Source organism: Lissotriton helveticus, chromosome 12 (genome assembly GCF_964261635.1).
Source record: "Lissotriton helveticus chromosome 12, aLisHel1.1, whole genome shotgun sequence".
In the NCBI taxonomy this organism is placed as follows: Eukaryota; Metazoa; Chordata; class Amphibia; order Caudata; family Salamandridae; genus Lissotriton; species Lissotriton helveticus.
In genome coordinates, this window is record NC_136073.1 from 379,241,990 (window position 1) to 379,259,515 (window position 17,526).

At 43.6% G+C, this 17,526-nt stretch overlaps 1 protein-coding gene across 2 annotated transcripts in view; it reads right to left on the minus strand.

Annotated features, from left to right (window-relative positions):
* Window positions 1-17,526, minus strand: part of SLC7A10 (solute carrier family 7 member 10) — a 524,312-nt gene that overhangs the window by 59,889 nt on the left and 446,897 nt on the right. For both annotated transcript variants that reach the window (XM_078669294.1, XM_078669295.1), the window contains one exon: window positions 15,751-15,847. In XM_078669294.1, the coding sequence (XP_078525420.1) occupies window positions 15,751-15,847 (97 nt within the window). The remainder of the gene's footprint in view (window positions 1-15,750; window positions 15,848-17,526) is intronic.

Consider the following 17,526-nt stretch of genomic DNA (forward strand, 5'->3'; position numbering starts at 1 on the left):
CCTATCCCATCGGCATTGATTTAGCGACTACACCGCTACAGTTCTTTCTTGACTGTTCTTCCTCACCTGCCGGAAAATCCACAGATACCCTGACTGGGTTGGAATTATCACCAGTTTTGGGGGATTGATTTCTCTTATCTATTAGGATCTAGCCCTGAAGAATTGGAGTGTACTGTACTCCAACGAAACACGTGTCGGCTGGCGCATTAAAAACAACGAGAACAAGCGTCAACTGCTTTTCTGTTCTAAATCTCACAAATTGTCATATTATATGTTGAATATTATGTGTGTGCACAGGTTCTCTTCACTATAAGCTGTCTAAAGGTTACTGAGGTCACAAGGGACTGGTGCAAATTCAAAGTTCAGCCTGACCGCGATCAATGGTAGGCCCGCTATAGGACACAGACAGGTCCCTCTGACAAAGTACCTTGGATTGAGCAAAGCGTCAATATCGAGTATTTGAGTTGAGGAAGCAATGTGTCATCGATGAGTCAATGTAGAAAAAGTTACACAAACCCACTTCTGAGGCCCTGGACTGAAGAGTGCACCTCAAGCAAGGGTAGGACTCTCAGATGGCAGAGTCTAGCAGCACCAGTAGGATTGTAGGAAGTTGTCTGTGATCTGAGACTTCAGAAAACAGAAGGCAAGCCCTTGAAGTCACTGTGGGTTCAAGTGAGATGGGCCCAGTCCTTGCCCTCAGCAGAGCAGAGATCAGAAGACAGTGGAACAGCTCAGCAAAGCAGTGAAGCAGTTCCTAGGAACAGTCAGTCCCAGCAAAGTGGCAATCCTTATAGCACAGCAGCATTTACTCCAGCAGAGTTCTTCCCAGGCCCAGTAGTTTACTATCTTGGTAAGGTCAGAGCCCTGGTACTTATACCCAAATGTGCCTTTAATGTGGTGGATGACTTCAAAGTAACACTCTGGAGTGCACAAAGACCCCGTTCAACCCAACCCTGTCTGCCAGGCTATATGTGGGGAGCAATCAGCTCTTTGTGTGAGGACAGGACACAGTCTTTTCAGATGTATGTGTGAGCCACCTCTACCTCTTCCTGCCCAGGAAGGCTATCAGAATGCAGATGAGTCCTCTATCACACGAGCCTTTCCTGTATTTGTGGCTATCTAGAGGGAATGCAAAAGTGCAGCCGTAACCCAGACCATATGTGTATTGGAGACAGGCTTCAGGCACGCAGAGTGATGTTAAAAGCAGAGAAATGTCCACTTTCTAAAAGGGACATTTATAAAATGGTAATGTCAAATCCAACTTTACGACTAAACAGGATTGATCACCACCATTCCAAAGATATGACACATGATGTAGCTACTCCTTTCTGATCAGGATTTACAGCTTAAAAAGTTTTTTAAGGAATGTCCAATGCTAGCCCATGAGTGGAGTACCCCTCACAGCAGTGAAACACGAATTTAGCTTAAAAGTGCATGTCCTGCCTTTTAGTTACACAGCGCCCTGCCCTTAGGGTCACAGAGGTTCTACCGTAGGGTGACTTTTGTATAATGAAAGGGCTGTTTGAAGCTTAGCAAGTAGTTTTAAATGCCAAGATAAAGTGGCAGTAAACTGCACACACAAGCCCTGCAATGACAGGCCTGAGACAGGTTTGAAAGGTTACCTTCGTGGGTGATAGAACTAGCGTTGCAGGCCCACTAGTAGCATTTAGGTTACAGGCCCTAGGTATATGGTATACCACTTTACAAGGGACTTACAGGTAAACTAAATATGCCAATTGCATATACACCAGTGTCACTATGTTTTGGGGAGAAGCGCATGCACTTTAGCACTGGTCAGCAGTGGTAAAGTGCTCAGACTCCTAATGCCAACCAAAAGATACAGCACAAAGTAGAGGGAAGCGGGCAAGAAGTTGGGGAAGACCAACCTAAGGATGACAGATCTAACAGATGTGTAATAATACCCTTCAACTTTAGCATGCCATTATCATGGCTTGTGGCAGTGCTAATCCGAACTAACGAAATGGCAGCTGGTGTGTTTGATTTTACAATAAAGTTAATATAGGCCTCAGCTGTCGTGCCTGGAGCACTGTGACATTGTATAGGCACACTGGAAAAGTAGTCAGCAGGGTTCTGATCCTTCCCTGGATGATGCACAATGGTTTTATTATACTCTTGTAACTGTAGTCCCCATTGTTCAATGGAGGAAGCATTTATGTTTTTTTTTTTTTTAAACCTTTATTGTACAGTTAAGGATATACAAATACGGGCCAACAACCGCTCAGGTAGGCCACGACACAATATAATAAGTCGATGCTTCCGAAGAGAAGTGTGTCGGGGGCACATTACATTTTGTAGGTAAGCAGTCAATATGAGAGCAGCCATATACGACAACCGAAAACAGGAGCAAGGAAGGTTAATTTTATATTAGGAAGTATAGCAGGATTAATTGCAGTGTATGGTCATCCGAATTCCCATAGCGGGCCATAAATCAGACAGGAAAACATAAAGGCATCGGAGAAAACTATCATCAGCAACAGTGTACATCAATTAGGATATATACGCCATGTAACAAATCAATGTTCACCTTGGCCCGCCTTTAGTCACCCCACCAACCAGTCACATACTGAGAGTGAACGGAGGAACCAGAACAGCAGCAAGAAATACAATCATCCGCCATACTAACCCAAATAATAAGAAAAGAAGAGAATAAAGGGGGAAAAAGGGGGGAAAATGAAATAAATCAGAAAGGGGGAGAACGCCGCGCTGTGGCACGCGCCCCACAGCAACGGAGCACGCAAAAAGAGTGAGGGTACAGCCAGCGAGGTGGACACGCAAGTCGCAATAGCAATGTGGCAATGCAGTAGAAGGGAGAACAACACACCCCCAGTTACCACCCGCAATCGTACCATGGGAGACAAGCACAGACGCGGCGCTCCGATAAAGGGATACAAAAGAGCCATAAAACTAAAGGAAAAGAAAAAAGAGAAAAAAAAAACCCTACCCCACCCACCCCACCCTGCACCCCTGCAGAAGGCTACGGCCTACCCCCCCAGCAGCGTGCCTGTCGCCCTAAATCAGAACCTGAAATATAGAGAAGTCAAGAAGAAAGAAAGGAATAAGAAGGCAAAAAAAAAAGGGGGGGAAAGAACCCATAAAAGGGGGGGGGGGGAGAACATAAGACAAGTCGGTAGGCCCCGGCCTCCCGCCCACCCATACGAATATGCAACGTCCAGACGAGATCGACACAACCTTAGGTATTATAAACTTGTAAAGGAACCGTCCATATTATCAGAATCGGGGGCCATCAGCATAGCAAGCTATTAACCGGTAGTCCTCCGGGTGCAGCATCGGCTCATCCCTGGCCTGTCTTTATCTTCACCACCATATGCGATATAGCAAGGAAAGGCAAGCATTTTAAGGTGGAGCTGCTCCACGGTCGAAACAAACCAGGACTAGGCCGCAGATCAAAGGGTTCCGGCAGCCAGCAATAAAACAAGGACCAGTCTCGGGAGTCCAGAACCCTCGACAGTAACACGATGAGCAGCAAGATGTAGGAGTCTCGCCTCGCAGCACAGGAAAGTTGAGTCCCCCCTGCTGCAGCACAACAGCAGGGCCTCCCCATAGCAGCTCGGATCAGCGATCCATGACGTTCCTTGAACCCTCAAGCAACATCCGAACCTGACATGGAGCCCATGCCCTCGCATTCCACATTCACAGCTGCCAGGAGAGTCGGGGCCGCATGGTTGCAATCTTGTCTACGCACAGCGGAAGCACTCCTTGTAGTGACCAAGGGGGACAAAACAACGCCATCACAAAGTCGAGGGGTGTCCATGGGGAACTGTCCTTCAAAGATGGCGGCGAACCGCCCAACCCCCACAGGGGCACCGGGGGCCAAGGCTGCATGCAAAGACCGCAGGGCAGCCAAGACATCGTTGATCGTGGGCTCACGTTCATATGACCAGGCCCCTGCACATGCCAGCGACACAGATCCGTCGCCCCGATGAAATCCGTGTTCCTGGGCGTCAGCCGCCATCTTGTGGGTTCAGCTGCGTCACCACACTCCACGACGCCCGGGACGGGCTCTCACGCAGGGGCACCGCCGGGGGTCACCGGGACACGCTAATGGCAATCTTGGTGCAGAAAGAGCGCCATCAAACTCGGGGGCCCGCTGTTCGATCACCCGAGGGCGCCTCCCGCCGACTCCGGGCGCAGGGCTTCAAGATGGCCGGACAAGGCATCAAAGGGGGGTCACCCTGCACAGACCTCCCACCTCCACGGTGCTCCGTGCTCCAACAAGGGGTCCACCGGCCGCAGGACCGGCCCGGCCAGGATCCACCGGTCTATTCGCACAATGGCCCTCACAGCCGGCTTCGCCCCCGCACTGGGGGCCGCCGCCGACACCGCAGCACCGGCTGACCCACACAGGCAAGTCCCCGGTCTCTACACCGCAAAGGCCCCGGAGCAAGCAGGAGCCCAGCAGCGGATCCACAGCACGCACGGGCCTCCGGGCCAGACGGTGAGTACCAGCGTCGCTTCCCCTTCCTTTTTCTTCCAGGGTGTGTCGTCTCAAGGCAGGATATTCGACAGGATTTGTGTGTTGGGCAGGAAGGCTGGCGGAGCCGAGCTACAGAGCGACCATCTCGGTCGCAAGCTTGGCTCCTCCTCCGCATTTATGTTTTTAACTTGCTAAATATAGTCAGTAAAGCTTGATGATCAATTACCAGTGTAAAAGGTTGTCCATATATGAATAAATGGAAATGTTTACAATCCCATACCACTGCTAAACTTTCTTCTTCTGATTGTGAGTAAGCACGTTCTGTTTCAGACAAACGTCTACTATGCCACCATATGTTTTTGAGCATTCAAGTGTCTGCTGTACTGTGCAAGGATAGCACATAATCCAACTTGGCTAGTAGCATCACAACAACTTCTGTAAGAAGCTTCGGATTGAAGTATGCCATATAGGTAGCATTCTCAATGGCTTGTTTAATTTTCTTAAAGCTTTTCTCACATTCATGTGACCCGTGAAATGAAACATTCTTTTTCTTCAAGTCTCTCAACGAAGCACTTACAGTGGCTAAGTCTTGAATGTATCTGGAATAGTAACTGGCCATGGCAAGAAATGAACGCACCATGGAAATATCACGTGGGGAACAAGCATTTGACAGCACTTGTACTTTAGTAGGATTTGGTGTCATATCTCCATCGGAATAGATCTGGCCAAAGAATGTTTGCTTTGTCTGATGGAACTCACACTTGTTTGCATTTGAAGTCAAACCTGCTTCGGCAAGTAAATTATATACTTGTGTGAGAGCTTTATCATGTTCTTTTTGTGTAGCTCCAAAAACCAATATGCCATCACTGTAATTAAAGACAAAAACCATACATACCCAGGTTCTGAGGGACACAGGGTTACCCCCTTTTTGGTAAAAACATCACTGTAATTAAGCACATTCATGACTGGCTGTACTATATGTTGAATGATGTCTTGAAACAATTCTGCAGCGTTTAACACCCCAAACTTAGTCTTATGTATCGAAACTGAGCAACATGTGTAGAAAAGGTTGTAATGTACCTCAATCTTCTTTGAGTTCCAAATGACTTTGACCTTTATTTGGATCAAGGCGAGCGAAGACCTTTGCACCATTTTGTTGTGTTATCATTTCAGCAATGTGTGGACCTGGATGTCGTTCTGGTTCAATTGCCATGTTTACCTGACGTATGCCAACACATATGGGTACACCTCCTTCATTGTCTTTTGTAGGCACTACTACTACTATGGGAGAAAGCCATGGCATTGGACCAGTCGAGCACTTGATAATATCCTGCTTAAGTAAGGATTCCAGTTCTTTTCCAACAGTTTCTTGCATATGAAAAGCAATTTGTGTGTGTATCTGAGCAACAGGATGGACATCCTCATTAATATGCAACTTTATTTCATAGTCTTAAGCTTTCCCAAACCATGAAATAACGAATGGGAACTTACTTCCTATTTTGTTATGAGCATTCATGTTGTAATTCATAGAAATCAGTCCCATGTCAGTGGCTGTGCTGAAACCGAGTAGACAGGCACTTGATGCCGTGACTTGAATCACATGAATGGGTGCTTTTACCTTGGTTTTCTCATGTTTCATTGTTGCTACAAACGAACCTTGACTTTCTAAGGGCGTCAATGCAGCTCATGTATACACTTTGGTTTTGGATGGCATAAATTGCAGTAATGGAGCGAATTCATGGTATTTCTTCTCCGCTATAACATTTATTTTATGCACCAGTGTCGATAAAGAAAGGTATCGAACAACCTTTTACTTTCAGTGTAATCTTCGGACAATGTTTGAATGAATTTGGTGCTTTGGCATGTCGATCTTTCTTTGACTGACATTTTTCTTCACAAGAGGCTAAACCAACATGCACACGCTTTTGTGAGGTAAATAAACATCAACATGGCGCAATCATTTTCTTCACTATTACTTGATACTGATACAGAAGAATTGTTTGATGATGATTAAGATGACGATTGACTTTGTGAAGTGTTGATTTGTCTTAACTGATGTCACCACTTGGCCTTGTGGGTGGCTGTGTGTCGAACGTTGCTTCTAGAACGTTCTGGTAGGCATTTTGTCTTTGCGCTGTAAGGCACTTACAATTTCCTTCACTTTGCAAACCCTCATATAATGGTTCTCCTTCCCACAGACTTTATCTATCTGTCCAAGAGCGGGACATTTACCTTTAAATGGAAACGAAAATCCACATCTAAAACACAACTTATTTTCACATGTAGAAATCACTTTGTGTCCTTCACTCTTTTGCTTTGGCTTAGTTTTGACACTCATGACGGATTGGGCACTTCCCGGCCTCCATGCCAACAGCTTGTCTATCAACATGCTCTTCAGCTCCTGCAGCCATTAACACTCACTCCAGACTAAGAGTTTCTCCCAGCATTCGTCTTCCGAATGAATCTGACAAGCATCAGTCAATAACTCTCTGATACATAGCTTCTACATCATCAGCATCCAGGTTCCCTGTTTTGAGACGTTAACACTGCTACGCCGGTACTTATGCATGGCAGATCACACAGCTTAAGAATTGTTGGCCCATTGTAATTATTTGCCCTCAACTGGACATGCCGCTGGGGTCCATTCCAAGGATAGCTTGCCCTCACGGCAATGTTTACTCAGGCAGGTAATGTAATGTCCTGATGATGATCCCACAATTGCTCCCATGCGATCGAAACATTGTTGACTCTCTGTACACAGTAAACACAATTTAATTTGCTATTGTTCTGGTGTAACAGTGTCTCCGCACATTTATGCTTGTTCTATTTAATGTATGACGAACAAGCATTTGTTCTGCCTGAGCCTTTGATTTGTTTTATATGTACCTTGTCGGAAGCAGGATTGTGTCCCCACATTATTTTTTGAAAATATATGTAAAATTAAACTAACACTGTCCGACTAGACAGCATTAACACCTTCAATGCTACAGGGTATTTTTCTCCTGTGCTGCAAGTCAGATTTACCATTGTTCATGACAAGGTCAGCTCGTCATAAGCACAGCTCCAGTGGTACTGCATGACGAGCTGACCTTGTCATAGTACTGATTCCTAGTCTATATTTATTTCCACTACTCCTATTGTCCTTGTCTGGGACCACTGTGTTCATAACTATCAGCTTGTCTATCAGCATAATCTTCAGCTCTGGCAGCCATTACCACTCACTCCAGACTAAGAGTTTCTCTCAGCATTCGTCTTCTAAATGTATTTGACAAGCATCAGTCAATAACTCTCAGCTACATTGCTTCGTCATCATTAAATTAATAGAATTTACAATGTCTGATGAGCGTGTCGAGTCTCCCCACAAATTAATCAATGGTTTCACCAACTTTATGACGTTCTTCAATGAAGATATATCGTTAATAAACAACTTTGGTCATTGGATTAAATTTAAGATTTATTACTTCTTTAATCTGAGGATGTGTGACTTCTTCAGTGCGCAGCATTTCCTTTATGACTTATTTTACATTATCACCAGCAAGATTTTTTAGATACTTGATAATCTTTTTGTTAACAGACTCTTCAAGTGTATCAATGAAATCATCAAATGTCTCTATCGAGGCAGTCCATCCATCGCCAATTATAAGCTTTTTGGGGGTTTCAAATGGTGGTGGTTTCAGGAAAGGGGCAGCGTTGCAACCATTTCTGGGAGTTGCTGATTTTGAGGGTGGAGCTCTCTCCGGCTCCCTCAGCTGTTCATCTTAAACCTGTTCAGGTGAGCCATCTCTCAGGCCTTGAGATGTGCTGGCCTCTTGACCATTCTTGATGACTTTTGGAAAGATGGCCCCGGTCTTTGCCTCCACTGAAAAAGCAGCATTTCACTATTCCACAGTGGAAACTGTGGGTATTGTCACCTATTTATCAAACACAGCCCCTGTGCTTGATCTGGGTTCCTGCGCCTGTGCTGAGGTCGTACCAGCTCAATTTACTCATTTTCTTTTGTGACTCTGATTACTGTCTAAACACCTGGTTGATCTTTACCTCGCAGTGCTTCTGATTGCAGTGTTATATTGCAATTTTCTGTCTCTATTTGCTGCTCTTTCAAAGCCTGATTGGATTCGCCTTTAGCGTTATCACTCGGTATTATGCGTGCCTGTATATTGTGTAACAGCACAACCCCTTAATGGACGGTTTGACCAGCAGGTTCTCGCTCACTGACATGTAGATTTCTTTTCAATGCTTTCATTGTAATCAACTTCTCAACAGCAGCTGGAGTTGTGCTTTGACTCCACATGCGTTAAGCATGGCATCTAGTTCTAGATATGGAAGTCCAAGGTCGCCCCGAAAGTGACCACAATCCTCTGGTCCTTACTCTGAATGACAGGAGCTTTTGTGGCACACCCCTATCGGAGGTCGTCCCCTGCCCCAACCAAGTAATCTTGGGAAATTATTTGAGAAGGGTCAGATGGGCCCAGGTTGCTCTGAATGAAAGGAAGGTGCTAGAGACTAGGGCACTAGTGACAGGGTCATTAAAAAAACTTAATGAATGTGGTTCACAAGAGGTCCTGAACGCCAAATTAGCAGGGATCCATAACGAGCTCTTTAACGGGCTGAAAAGATTTTTCATTGACATCAAGCCAATTAAGAAGATTACCGTTCTTAAACCTAACTCATGGAATAACGAACCATGTAGGCTTGCACACAAGGTTCTAGTGGCAGCCATTAAATCAAGGAACTACCGTATTATCCAACTTTCGAGAACAGCTTATGAAATCACCCTAAAAAAGGCAAAAAGAGACTGGGACAAGGGGCGCTGGCAGGACTTGCTACTAGCATGTAACGGCAGAGGTCTATTATTCCAAATAACAATGTGGAACCACAGCAGTGGGTTGCCTTTTTCAAAACCCAATTCCAGAAAGGCACGGAAAGCGAAGCGCCAGCCCTGCAACTGACCTTAGAAGCCCCCTTGCTATTTAGTACTAAAGAGGTTGAGGCTGTCTTAAAAATTATCCCAAGTGGCAAGGCCCCTGGGCCCGATTGTATCCCACCAGATTTATTTAAGCAGGACCCCGATCTCTGGATTCCATATATAACGAATTTAATCAATTCATTAGCATTCCGATCTACAAGAAGGGCGATCGTTCCGTGCCGGCCAACTATAGGCCCATAAGCCTTATTGATGCCTTGCAAAAAATCGTCGCAAGAGTTATATTGGGAAGGATCCCGTGTTGGATGCTTGAAGCGAACATCCTATCCCCACTACAAGCAGGATTTCGGGCCCACATGGGGACCCTTGATCAAGCCTTTAGACTTGTCCTGCTCTATTGGAAGGAGGTCCTTTTGGGAAAGGGTATAATGTTTGCTGCTTTCGTGGACTTAAAATCCGCATTTGACCTAGTCCCAAGAACCAAACTGTGGGATGCCTTGCTAGGTCTGGGGATGCCTAAGGAATTGGTTGCCTTTGTGGTAAGACTACACAACTCTAATTATGCCCAGGTCCGTTGGGGGAAACCGGGGGAGGTCACAGAGAAATTCGTAGTAGGGAAGGGCGTCCGCCAAGTGTGCGTGCTAGCACCTACCCTATTCTCATTATTCATAAATGGGGTGGTGCAGTACTTTGACAACCACCCTACGGACGCGCCTGTGCTAGCTGGCCAAAGGGTACCCCTGCTCATGTTCGCAGATGAAACCTTGATTTTATCCAAGATGAGACAGGGGCTCCAGCAAGCTCTGTCTCGGTTTGAGGAGTTCTGCTGCGATCATGATCTGGTGGTCAATGTACAGAAGACCAAGTTCATGGTTCTCCACGGGGCTAGGCCCATTACTTCAAGTGTTTTCATGAGCGGGAAGCTCTTGGAGCAGACCAACATCTTCACCTACTTAGGGGTTACCTTTGGTAAAGAACTGAGCTGGGCTCCCCAACTGAAGTTACTGGCACTGAAACACTCTCAGCTAGCAGGTGCAATGATTAAAGAACATAGGCAGTCACAAACCAAGCCTATAGCCCCGGTTGTTAAAATGTACTCCATGAAAATCATTCCTGCAATTTTATATGGCGCTGAGATTTGGGGAGCAAGTAATCTATACCATCTAGCATTAGCCCAGAACTAATTTTTAAGAACAATTGTGGGCCTCCCCAAATCGACCCAGCGTATCCCTCTCCTGTTAGACCTTGGCTGTCATGCAATTGAGGATATAGCAAGGTATAGGATACTGGCTTTCTGGAGAAGGCTCTGGATTACTCCAGAATTACATTTATTCGCAAGGGGCTTGAAAGAAGTAAGGGGTCTGGACCGCTCAAACAAAATTACATGGTTGATTAGTATTAAATCTCTGCTCACTGATATGGGGATGAGGGACCTGTGGGATAGTCCAAAGACTGCAGAATTCCCACCTAAAATAACTTTCAGAGCGGCATACTGGAACCATATTAAAATCAGGAGGTATTCTGCTTTGACTAGCTCATCCCTGTGTAGAGACTTTTGTGAGCTTAAAGACGAACCCAGCATGGAATGTTATTGGGATCTAATAACGAAACCTATAGACAGCAAGCTTTATCACCAGTTTCGAGTTGAGACACTCCCACTCAGGAAGTTCAAATGTAAATGGATATCAGGCACCGGAGATAAACGCCCATTTTGTCCTGACCATATTGAAGATATTGGCCACCTCCTATACGTTTGCCCCGCCTACCAGCAACCCCGACGTATTTGGCTTAAAACTCTATGTAGAACTATGGGAACCAACTCCGCGATGGTCGCCAAAAGGTTATTGAAAACTGGTTGCAACGACATCGCAGTCATAGGGGTGGCTAAGTACCTGAGTTGGTCTTGGGCTCTTCGGGAGAAAAACGGGGGGTCCTTATAGCCAGTTATAAGTTATCCTTGAGTATGGCATGGTATGAATTAGAAATTTAGTGGTTTTTATTCCTTGCTGTTGCAGATAAAGGAAAAGTCTAATGTGTAACATATTTAATTATGTCTTAATGAATTGTTTTAAAATTGTAAATATATGTATTTATACTCTTACCATGACAGGCACATTTTTATTGTTAGTTTTATGGTGTAAACTCTGCTTGCGCCCACCTGTATTATGAATTTCATTTTTAATTGATGTCTTTTAAGATGAATAATCGAATCAAAGACTTTTCTGACTGACTGGCATCAGTTCTGTCCTATGACTGCAACAAATGTGGAATGCACAAATAGTTTGCTTGGACCACGGCAAACTCTCAGAGAGAGCACTGTCGATCTTCAGGTTACTTAACCCCTAACTCATTTCCAGTTGTATCATCCTGCCCGGCCTCTGTTCTGGTGTTGCTCAGTGCGTCTAAAAGAGCACCACCTCTACCATTTAACAACTGATTTGTACTCCCAGAATCATGCAAAATTGACTAACAAGTGTGACTGTGCCTTCGTTTAAAGTGCAGTTGCCCAAGAAGGCACAGTTGCCGTAAACATTTGGTGTCCCCATGTTCAGGGATCAAGTTCTGCCTTTCCTTACTTCACAGGGCGAGACTTCAGTAAAGCAGCGTGACTCCCTGGCATGCATCAGAAAAAGACACTTTAGCAAGGCAGGTGTGGCTGGGCATGTCCCAGCTCTAAAAGCAGACTACATCTGCTGGAATTTGCCAGTAAGGAATCCCAGCCAATGGTAAGATTCTTTTGTTTGCTGACCTGAACTCACTTCTGCATTTCTTCAGAAGACAGAAAAGATTGGAGACTGGAAACTTTATTTACAAGGAAAAGAGCTCAGGAAGAGTGGTGAGTGGATTTTCATAGACTTTGTTTGGTGGTATTTCTGAAGTTTTAGCTTATCCGCCACACCCTCTCTCCAGGAAAACGTTGTCTACACACATCCTTCTGAACTTCTGGGGATAGTTTCTGGCATCACAGAAAGAAATTGTTTGAGACAAAGGATTGAGTTGTTCATGCTTCTTTATTTTAGAGAGCATTTTGAACTGCATCGCTGATTGTGATAGCCAGAAAAGGAACTGCCTCCTAAACCCTGGAGACTTTTGATGATCATAGACTTAATACCCTGAACATTTTTTGAAAAGTTGTTTAAAAGAGGTCACAAGGAAACACTGGTGTCATTGACCTAAAGTAGCACTTTTGAAGATTGCAAGTGTTGATATGGGTTTGTATTAACTTTGTTGTTGATTTACAAGGTCTCAGTTCTGAACCCAACAACTTTCCTCTCCTCCTCTCATCCAAACTGGAGGGTTCAGTTCTCCTCTCTGCTCATCCAGTAGGCTTAAGATTACAGATGGCTGTGGTAGGAGAGTTTATTTATCTTATTTGAGCCGGTATCTGTATACTGACTGCAACCTTGAATATCTATGTCCAACCTCTCTCCAACAATTGTAAATTCAATTCCCCTGACTTCCCTTCCTACCTCCCTCCCCCTTTGTCTTGAAGTGGTTTGCTTTTATGTTTATCCGTGGCTACTGTTGTGTGGCGTTTGAAGCTCCAAGTGAATTTTCCCGATTCATGCCCTTATATAGGTACAATTCACATTGCCCTAAAATAGGCATATAAATCTAGCCCTTATTTAGACATAGCCCATGCAGACCAAATACAGGCATGGCTACTTCCACCGGTACCAAACATCACAACGATTTCTTGAAAAATCGGCTTAAGCAGTTAGGGAACGTCCCCTTGCTTGAATATTGATTCGTCCAAGAACTCATGTACTTTGCAAAGAACAACTATTCCCTAGGGGTTCTTTCCTGACGTTATTATGCCTGACTTTATGTCAAACTATGGCATTCCTAGACACCTTCAAGGTATAAATATACCTTCACTTGCTCTAGCAAGACAGAGTGGTTCGGAGCAGTTCGACTATCTACTTGCCCGACGCAGCTCGCTACAGAAAGTGCCGAAGGAAGCCGACCCTCCAGCTGACGCACTGATCAAGAGGCTGCCTTTCTCTCGCCGAGAATCCAGCTCCAGTGTTTCCAAGCTCCCCTTGCGGGGTGTTGGGAAATCTAGTTCCGAGACAGAGATACCAGACCTCCTTCATTCTAGCTAAGGTATGGAGCTGATTAGAACATAGAGAAATCTTGGATAGATTTTTGGCAAAGAATACTAAACCTATGCTACACAATACTTACTTCTTCCCGCGTACTAGACTTAGGTTAGGTACTTTGGGGTACGCGTATTTTAGAAAACACCAGTTGAGTATTTTTAGTCATTTTTATTTATAGAAACCATACAATGCTCTTACAGTATTATTTTATAATATTGTTCTCACTGTACGCATTATACTTTGCAGTCTGCTTAACGTAGCAGTTCACTTCTCTTGCATGAGAAAGAAGACTGTTCAGTAAACCTTTTTTATTGAAAACGCCCATCTATCTATTTCTCTGCAACTCTGTTGAAACGAAGGATGCACGATTGACTGAGTGAAATACTTATCTATTATTTCCACGACTCTAGAGATATATTTTTATTCTTGGGAAACAAAGTTGTCATGTTTATGTGGTTGTCAGAAACGAATCCCTTCTTGTGAATTCAAGAAAGTTTCTAGTGATCGCTGAGCTAGCTGGCATTCACTATTAAGTTTCATATATTCTATAGAGACCTAGTCGACCTCAGTCCTACTTCTAATCTATAGGATATATTATTCCAATGCGCAGAGCCTATTGCGAATATAGGAACTACACTACACTACCACACCAAAGGAAGAGAAGCGCTGGGACCCAATAAGCATACCAGGATCTCAACACTGGTGCATTGTTTGTTAATTTTGAGCCAGCAAACAAAGTGGGCCATTCATCACTTCAGACTTTGAGCAAGTGGCTTAAATTAATAGTTGTTTTGGCTTACCAGAATTAGGGGATGCTCCACCACCTGATTTACAATGTAGGCAAACTAGAAGCATGTCTGCTTCGTTGGCAGAATCTCAAGAGGCTTCTTTGGAAGAGATACACAAGGCTGCCACGTGGACAAATCAGTCTACTTTTGTCAGCCACTACAGGATTGCTAATGTTAGCCAACAAGAAGAAATGTTTGCTGTAAAGGTTTTATATGCTATGAAGTTATAGTAGAGAAATAAAACAATATTAGTGCATGATATTGATCAGAGCTTTATACTTCTTTTCCACTATAATAATTGCCCTATGACTTGAGCATTCCTTGTATGTAATAAAAAGAACAAGGAAGGGGATGAGGACGTAATGCTTAAATTACTTACTAGTAATTCCATTACTCTGAGTCCATACTTCCTTCTTCTGATCAGTTTATAATTCAGTTCACTCCCTTTAATTTATTCTAAAATATTTATTGAGGGGAAATGCAAGTGTGAAAAGCATGATATAATTCAGGAGAAAGCAAATAAGGGGAGGTTGTATATCCACTGCCTGGGGGAGGAGCAAGCTGCATACTTACTTCTAGGGGAAATTGGGTTTGAAAACGTGTCTTTTTTGGCATTACGCATCAAGTGTATTGATCAGAACAAGAAAGTATGGACTCAGAGTAATGGAATTACCAACAAGTAATGTAAATATTACTTGGATCAATATCAGGTTTTCTGGTCTTTATGAAAACAGCTTATCAGTCTTTGGCTGTGAAGGGGTTGTCAGTGTCCTCTGGCCTAGTTGTATAAGGAAGAAGATGGCATTCAATAATCAACCGTTATGGCATCATTCTGCAATGGACCTTTTCTTCCCAGTACTTCCCCACCCCTGCCCATCTCATCTGAGTTACCAATGCCAGGAACATCCGTAGTTCTAGGGGGAAGAAATATTCCAAATTAGGAGATTTTGTAAAAAAAAGTAAGAATTTGTATTTTACACTTGGTTATGCACATTCTAGTCTGATATTTAACCTTTAGATGATGGTTGCATTCAGTCTTCCAGTAGACAGTAGAAAAAGGTTTTAGATGCATACAGGCAATCAATAGTGGTTGGTATTCTTGGGCAATACAAGTGACAAAATAGCGCCTCTGATGCGTGAATTTGGAATGCAAGCATGTTAAATGTGTTCTGTGATCTTGTATTCCAATGTATTTCTTTGTTTCTGTTACAGCAGATAGTATTATCCATAATCTATTTACTATCCTATCTCTTCTGGAGAAAGCAATTCAGGTTTCACTTGAATATTCTACCACCACAGATGGTTTCCTCCAACCCTTCATCAACTGGGGAAGACAGATGATTTCATCAATATTGTTTTAATCAGAACTGTTGGGTCTAATGGATTGTTCCTAGGTCACCCCTGTGATCACCATAGTTATAATTCTACTTACTTAGGTTAACAAGATTGCTACAATACTATACAATTTTGGAAACTTACACAAACTAGAAGAGCTGGAATCGGAGTGCAATATTTAAAATGAATCATAGCAAGCAAGCTTGGCAAATGACCTTCTCGTGCTCCAGAAAAACATAACCTTAACAAAGAAAAAATAAAACTAATTTTAATTCATGCATATAACATTTTAGCATTTGAACATGAGTGGGGCAGATTTAAAGGTTGCACATCCATCAAGTATTTAATACAGTTCATGAAAAATACAGTACAATATTCTAGCATTAATACACAGAATGGATATGATACCGGATTGTTCTGTAAATAAGCCCATTTTCAATCGTCAATTTGTCACTGACTGTGCAACTGATCACCAAGCTCCTCCTAGTGTTTTCTATGGACCATGTACATTTTTCATGGCTCTGCAGATATTATAATGTTTTATGTTTGGCAGACTATTTTAAATCTATTACGTATGTTCCACAAAATAATCCTTTAGCATATTTTCTAATTAATCAGCAGTCAAGTTCTACTACTTCTATTTAAAAAAGAAGCGGGGATATTACTCTAGTCTTGTGTTCGTGAATGTATGGAATCTCTAGATCGTAGACTTTGTGAAACGTCAGCCTTCCAACTTCAACACCCTGATTGCGTTTAAGATCTTCCATAATCCTCACTATTAATAGTCAAGTGAGCACCAGTTGCTGCTGTTGCATAACAGGATATCACTTTTGAATGTGGCTATATTTATGGAGATTCATGAAGATAACACAGAGACGCTGATCTGGAACATTGGTACATCTTTGCTGAAGTATACAACCCTCTGAATCTCTTTACCTTGATCATTTTAAGCATGACGGTCTGGCTGCCCAATTTAGATGCTAGCGTACCACAGGTTTGGCTACAGCGGTGATTTTCTGTCATTGCCATGGCCAGACCTCTCCGACGGTCCTTACTCTGGATGGGAGTAAGGGCTGGAAGACATTTCTTTACTGTGCATCACCACCAGGTAAAGCCCGGTGGTGAGGGACATTAAAATGATAATAATACCCCCGTCGCCATTGGAGATATCTTCCATGGCAAGGGGGGCATTACTTTTTTTAATTGCTTTAGACCATTTCTTCCTTTTGTATCCCCCAACCTCTCACGGGAAATAATACCTCTTCTTTATTGTGTTATGACCTGGACTCTTCCTGTCTCAAGGGCTTGTAGCAGTGTGTGTTGTGGATGGCTCCTGCTAGGTTTGGGGCTAAAAGTTGTGAACCATGCTGAGCTGCCTACATGGTGAGGCTGACAGGAAGGGGGGTAGAGGTGCTGCTTACTGATCTGTCTGGTTCGAGTTAGAGGAAGCAGTACTACAAGGCCATTTGCACTGAGTGACTTTCAACAAAGTAAAGGCTGCCTGTCATTGCAGAGTATTGGCGCTAACTGGATTCAGGGGAGGCACACTCAATTCACATGAGGATCATGCTACGCATTAGAGCAGCAGCAGTGAAGTACGTTTTCTAGTGGGTCACAGACTGTTGAGTGTCTAGAGAGACAGCATCCAGGTGTAAACTTTCATCGTGGTGCTTTGCACCCTTACTAAGCAATTGTGCTATGATGTTGCTGCAGTCTGACCTAGCTACATTGATGTTCGTTTTCAGTCATTGAAATCTCTAAACCTTAAATGATTGGATTCTGGACATATTGGGTTATGGAGAAGTATCCTGAAGTTGTGTGTTATTTATAAACACAAGTTGAAAGCACTTGTTTGACTCTAAAGACTGGGGTTATATTTTGTGCTTAGGGCTCCTGTGATGGAATAGAATGATTACTTAA